We start from the raw sequence: 6,891 nt of genomic DNA on the forward strand, positions 1-6,891 counted from the left end.
TAGCTCATTCTAGGATTTAAAGTCTTTTCAGCAGAGACACCATAATAACGACACATCAAATGAACACACGTTCTGTGTCTGGAGTACTGCCCATACACTATTAAAGCTGCACCAAATTTAAACTGACAGCCTCGACACAATACTGACATGGAGGACCCCTGGTATCGTAGCAACAGAAGTCCACAGAAAGCAAACCATCCACCAGCAAATGCACCCCCCCATAGGCAACTAAATCACAATCTGCAAATTCCTTAATTGTACCTAGCTAGCTGGCAAACTAGCTATGTCTACAGGAGTATAGTAGGATGGTCAAGACGGACTTCAATCTAGAAAGTAACAAATTAAATCGGATATTTCAATCGGGTATGTGGACGACTACACTAACAGATGGCCGACTTGTAATAAGGAAAATGGAGCTAGCTAACCATGTCAGAATTAATACAGTCAGCTCGCCGTTTAATACCACTTTGAGCTAAATTACACAGTTAGATAGGCAACCTTAATTATATTAATCTGGCTACATTGCTGGTTTTGGTTTTAATTTCACCCTTTCTCAGTATCTGACCTGACTGGGGCTATACTTTACGCTTACAATCATTTTTAAACAAGTTAGATAGGGTTAGCCATCTAACGAGATTTAATTTATGGATTCAAATCTTAAAGTTAGTACCAGTAAATTCCAAAACATGCTAGTAACAGGGACTTTATATAGCAACATGCTATTATCGTTGTAACCGATCCATACTGATTTCACGTTAGGCATTTTTACTAAAGATGCCATATCCGATTGTACAAAAAAGTGCTAGAATTTTCTGGCCGGTGACAGCCCATTGCGTCGTCATGTGGCTTAGCTAACCCACACCGCCACATTAGCTTGCTCAGTTAGCCAGCTAGGTTAACTAACCTAGATAGCTAGATATAGGGCAGTATTCGCAACGCAAAGGCCATGCTTACCAGCATAATGCGAATCTAGATAAACGTCTAATAAAACGAGATGAATGATAACTAACTAGAAATAACAGCCTAGTAGCTAATGAGGGTTTAAAAATGCAGTAATGCTAATTTAGCACTACGAACAAGACATATTGTACAAGCTAGTTTTGAGACTTCAGTCAAATCATAACTCAAAAACTATTAGAACACCGACCTGGAACTGAGAAGAGTGAGGTTTGCTAGTTAACATTTTAATATCAAAAATGCATTTCCTAGCTAGCTAGCTAGCTGCTCACGTGCAAATTGGTTAATTCTAGGCCGCAGTCTTATTAGCTATCCAAGTTATAACTAGCCAGGCTGACCAGCTATCAATTCACAATGGACGTGGTATCTAACTATAATATAAAATGACTGAACAAAGAAACTGGGATAATTAAAAAACATTTTACTTACGGTGTACATCTGTCGCTGTATTCATTTGCTACAGTCTCTATTCCACCGGCTCTAGCCACCGCAACATAACAATTCTGAAAGCCCACATCAAACCCTACCACTGACATTTTAAATGTAAAACGTGTAAGCCAAGTTGCAGCTCAAATATAGAATACCAAGTCTTAAGGCTTTTTTTTTTAATGCTGGACAGAAGGAAACGGAAAGTCAATCCCTAAAAGCCTACAAAATTCGGAAAATCAACTCTAACTTGAATTGATAATCCACACCGCTCCATTGACTGCTGAAGAGAAGAACACACCAGAGATTGCTCCGTGAAACACGCAGCCTTTCTAAGTTCACGCACAATTTCACGTACTTAACGCGAGAGGTCGGGTATTCCAGATTTCTCTGGAGCTTTCTGCAGAGTCGATGATGAACCAATGTGCCTTCTGGGCATGAAGCCAGAAAAAACACTAGAATTTTCTAGAAGTATTTAGACAGCACACATTTGCAATATAATTATTAGTGAATTTATAGTATCTTTAAACCAATATTCATGAAACAATATGATACAATAACGAAAGGATAATACAATAATAAAAGGAACCCCCTCCCCCCTCTAGTTTGTGAACGTCTCGTTTGTTTCGATACTGTACATGGTTAAATGAAAACACGTTTAAGACACTGGATTCATAACAAATATAATTTCTTAAAGACGAAAGGACAGAAAGGTTTTTAAAAATGTTATTCTGCATTATTTATAATTTTTAATTAAAATGTCAACAATTTCTTTATCATTCGTTATTGTTGTTGTGTTGCATACACACCACAATATAAAATAATAAAACATGCACATTCAAAGCTAAAATGTAAAATAAAATATAGCAATAGCAGCACATGTTTAGCACAGAAACAGAAAGATTTACAGTATTCCTGTATATATGATAGTATTCCTCGGAGGACAGACTCAAACTTGGCAATTGCAGTTGTGCTCTGTATCTGAGATACGTATACTACCCAGGCTGCCCACAAATGATATTTAAAGCTATTTAAATGTGTCCCTTCTTCTTTTGCCAGTTTTTTTTTCTGGAATCATTTGAACAGTTTTCCATACAGCTTCGACTATTGTGAAAAACGGAACTCTATTCTGCTCAGTATGTTAGCTAGTGTTCATTTGAAAGTCGGTAGGCAATTGTGTTTCAAAGTGATTGAAATTGTTATCATGTTGAAATATATTTGTTTTAATTTCTAGAAAAGGTTACTTTATATTGTAAGTGTTATGTGCATTATATTTTCTTGTTTGTTATTAGGACAAAGCAGCTTTACTTGATATTTATGGTAAGACATCTCAGTCAGGAACTGATTTCTTAAATGGCAAAAGTGCAAAGGTATCCAATATAGTAAATATTAGTGTGTTGAAATATTTATAACAACCACAAAAATATTTCATAAAGAAAATTATGTATTAAGAACAAGAAAGGTAAAAGTAAAACAAAAGTAATTCACATATCGTGTTTCCTCGTGTTTCTCGAAATAGAATCCCTTTACCTCCTGACCAGTAGGTGGCAGACATTAAAATCGGAAAAAGAGTTCATACAAATGGATTGACGCAAGGAGCATGGCGACGCCTATGCATAGATTAATTGCTCGAAGGCAAGCGTAAGTTCTTTTAAATGTTATACACTCAAGGATCTTTTAGTGCCTTGCGTTGTGCACGCTGTGAAACTGTCATACGTTACCTCAAAGCTAGGGTCTTTAAGGCTTCATAGTCATTGAAATTAACACCAAACTGAATGTTGTGTGTCTACAGTTAACAGTAGTGCGCATCGTGTTAAGTCGCTAAGTTTCTGTTATCGAATTTTCATTGTCAAACTTTTACAACTTACTATAATTTCTGTAGTGTCACCCTCGTTGTACTTATAATAGCTGTATCAGTTTCATACCTAATTTTGTTTACGTCGTCTTACTACAGGGAGGCAAACAAACAGCATGTTCGCTGCCAAAAGTGCCTGGAACATGGACACTGGTCATATGAATGCACTGGTAAAAGAAAGTACCTTTATAGACCGTCAAGAACAACCGAGCTGAAGAAGAAGCTTAAAGAAAACGAGAAAAAAGACGCCGATATCACAGGGTAAGTGATATAAGTAGGCATGGGAAGTGTGCACAGTATAGTAGTATTTTTACAACTGCTTATCTTTTGGTTCTAATTCTAATTACCTATTTTTGTATATAATATTTTGTGACCCAAATAAAACACTCGGACCTTCTACCAGAAGTCTGGAAGTTTGAGGGTGCAGTGGAGTATTTTCACTATTCCTAGGATTGCTCTTTTTTTTGACCGAGATTGATATCAATTCTAAATATGTTGGATCCAATCCTCCATCTCTCTCTTTTTACTCTTTCCTTGTTTGTTTGTGTGTGTGTGTGTGTGTGTGTGTGTGTGTGTGTGTGTGTGTATATATATATATGTATGTATATATATATATATATATATATATATATATATATATATATATATATATATTACATACATACACACACACACAAATACATATATATGTATGTATTTGTGTGTGTATATGTGTGTGTGTGTGTGTGTGTGTGTATATATATATATAATTATACACACACACATTGCATAAATGTGTAAACGTATTCTCTCTCTCATTTATATATATATATATGTATATATGTATATGTATGTATGTGTATATGTATATATATGTATGTATGTGTATATGTATTTGTGTGTGTGTGTGTATATATACACACTATTTATATGTATGTGTGTGTATATATACATATGTATGTGTGTGTGTGTGTGTGTGTGTGTATATATATAAATAAATAAATAAGAGAGAGAGAGAATACGTTTACACATTTACATATATACATATACAGATCACTGTATATGCATTCACATATGACCCCTAAAGCACACCTTTCTCTAAGACATTACCCTGCAATTGAAGCTAGGTTGGCCATCATACCACTAAATTATGATTTTAGATAAAGAGTTTTTTAAAAAGGAATACTACTTATCCACCCAGTAGCATGATGCCATGATTTGTCTTTAATGATTGTGGTTGTACCTTCTTGAGTCTAATACAGGATGCATTTGTATGTCCACAATGAGATGTTTTTTGTGGAGTTTTTAGCTAGCCAAACTAGACAAACCTTGGGAAATTTCTTTAATTAAAATTGACCAAATTGGAAATGCCATTCCATTTTTTTAAAGACATTTATAGTGATAGTAAATGCAAATATCCCATGTTAGATGAGGTTTAAAGTAGTGCAGACTCGTGGCCTTGTGGCAGATTCAAGTTCTCAACATTCTCGGTCCGCCCTGATTGTTCTGCAGATATCCCAGTTAGATGATTTTGCTCATCCTCTGAAACCAAGATAGATATCTCATGATGTATATTATATAAACATATATAAGACCTATTTTCTGTATTTATTTCCCATTTACCATGCGTTGGAAGAGCAAGGACCCAACACTGGCAAAAAAAAAAAAGGCTACACAAATGAACACTGCCACCTACAGGTCTTTAAATAGAATTACATTTAAGCGCAATATCTCACCTTCCCCATATAATTTATACTGTCTGCACTATTATTTATACAAAATGAGCAATGTAACTGTGTTTACGTATTGGAATAAAAATGGGGCATTCAGTGTGATTTCCCACCTTGGTGTCCTACATCTGTACCCTTGAATCAAACACCTCAAGCCTAACCCCCCTCCCCCCCAATTTCTCTACATATCTCTTAGACATGGACCGTTATCACTGAGTGAAAAGAAGACAAAGAAAAAAAGGTAACCAACATCTGTATTTTTCTTGCTTTCAGCTGAGTGTTTAAATGAGGCCCCTTTGATCTGAAGCTGCATGTCAGCAAATTTTTGTGTTATGCTGCTATGCACTAGTAATGAAAGTATTATAAAGCAAGCCACTGGCAGAGGGTCTGCATTAGTCTCCAAAACAAGCTGTTGAAGAGTCAGAGGCACTGCCACAATCCATCCAGATTGGTGACGTGTGCGTGTGCACTGTTCTCCTTCAGGTCCAAGTCCTCCAGTAGCTCCAGCAGCGACGGTGACTCAGACAGCTCCTCCAGCGACTCCTCCTCAGACAGCAGCGACTCCTCCGGCTCCTCGTCGTCCTCCGAAGACGCTGGTGACAGCAGTGACAGTGAAGACAGCTCCAGCTCTTCCTCTTCCTCCTCTGCTTCCTCTTCTTCTTCCTCCAGCTCTGACTCCTATTCAGACTCGTCCAGTGGCAGCAGTTCGGACCAAGGTCCTCCCAAGAAACGGAAAAAAAAGAAATAAAGCAAACTGATTTGTCTGCACTTTTCAATTCGGAGCTGTTGTATATCATACATTGATTGTGAAAGGGAGGTGGTTTATAATTTCCATCTGCACCAAGTTAGTTTCCATCTACACTTTGAGCCTCTTCCTTAGTTATTGATCCTCAACACTGGGTGGTAAAGCAGAAGTAAATCTATGGGTTACAACTATAACTATGAATTCTGATTTTCACCCTTAACCAAACACTGGGTACATATGTTTTCCTGAATATGATATCACCCGAGTGTAGACGTGTCCAGCTCTTTATTTTCCTTTAACTTTTCTTTCTGTTGTGCTTCACTCTCAGCAACCTTGTTAATACGTTTTTTTATTTGGCGTAGTGCAGATTGTTAATTTCCCTTTAAATCTAAAGGTTGCATTATTTAAATATTAAATGACATCTAAAAAGCATTGAGGAAATTGACATTGATGGTGCCCTTGGTCATACCTTGCTACACATGACAATCTGACATGAGCAGTGCTGTTTTTAGCTGAGACTGACGCACCATGTTTGTTTTTGCAGGAAATCTGGGAATTCTAGAGTTTTGATATGGTCATGTTGACAAGCCAAGGCCTTAGATAATGTCTGTTGAACAGGGCACTGTTTCACCCCTTCGTTGATATTACTGTTTGAATCTGTTGTATCTTGGTTCAGAGTTTCTTTTTAATGTGAGTCAAGAATAAATGTAATTTGTATCATACATTCCTCATTGTATGGCTTGTTGCATTTCACATATGAAAACTAGTTCAAATATAAATACTAATCAGAAAGCTTGTTGGTCATTTTGGTGATTTGTTGGCACATCTGATTCTGTTGAACTGGTACAATCTATTAAAATGTCTTACAAATTCGAAGGTGAACACCTTTCAATGCCAACACATCCTCCAAAGTTCTATCTTCAAAGTATTTTTACTTACATAGCTGACAGACAGCAGATATTAAAGACATAAAATCTTTCCTGTTAGTGATGTGGGAATTTTAAATGCGTGACTTTTGCTCATGTATGATATTTATATCATATACTCCTCGCAACTTATAGTTTGGAACAGTTAAAGCAGTGCAATCGCAACTTGTTCTTGTCGTGAAATATTTACGCGTACCGTCTAAATAATTTACGATCCTTGGTTTAATTTGTTCAGTACTATCGAATTAAATTGAACGGCGTAAATATAACTAT

The 6,891-nt window shown here is 36.5% G+C and overlaps 2 protein-coding genes across 2 annotated transcripts in view; one reads left to right on the forward strand and one right to left on the reverse strand.

The window, feature by feature from the left end:
- The window catches only part of hspa4a (heat shock protein 4a), a 29,647-nt gene extending 27,904 nt beyond the window's left edge, over nt 1-1,743 (reverse strand). Inside the window, exon 1 of the mRNA XM_035527352.1 lies at nt 1,387-1,743. Coding sequence (XP_035383245.1) covers nt 1,387-1,493 — 107 coding nt within the window. The 5' untranslated portion in view covers nt 1,494-1,743. The remainder of the gene's footprint in view (nt 1-1,386) is intronic.
- A 1,204-nt stretch (nt 1,744-2,947) lies between these two features.
- zcchc10 (zinc finger, CCHC domain containing 10) lies at nt 2,948-6,416 on the forward strand. The gene is made up of 4 exons (XM_027018716.2): nt 2,948-3,024; nt 3,338-3,499; nt 5,144-5,188; nt 5,431-6,416. The coding sequence occupies exons 1-4, from the start codon at nt 2,984-2,986 to the stop codon at nt 5,693-5,695; spliced, it is 513 nt and encodes a 170-aa protein (XP_026874517.2). The 5' UTR covers nt 2,948-2,983; the 3' UTR covers nt 5,696-6,416.
- The last annotated feature ends 475 nt before the right edge of the window (nt 6,417-6,891 follow it).

Source organism: Electrophorus electricus, chromosome 6 (assembly GCF_013358815.1).
Source record: "Electrophorus electricus isolate fEleEle1 chromosome 6, fEleEle1.pri, whole genome shotgun sequence".
Lineage (NCBI taxonomy): Eukaryota > Metazoa > Chordata > Actinopteri > Gymnotiformes > Gymnotidae > Electrophorus > Electrophorus electricus.

Bases quoted from the DNA above. Each gene is read 5' to 3' on its own strand.
- zcchc10 (XM_027018716.2), top strand. From the start codon at position 2,984: ATGGCGACGCCTATGCATAGATTAATTGCTCGAAGGCAAGC. The intron at 3,500-5,143 runs GTAAGTGATATA...CATATCTCTTAG, and splicing joins AAAGACGCCGATATCACAGG to ACATGGACCGTTATCACTGA. The intron at 5,189-5,430 runs GTAACCAACATC...GTTCTCCTTCAG, and splicing joins AAGAAGACAAAGAAAAAAAG to GTCCAAGTCCTCCAGTAGCT.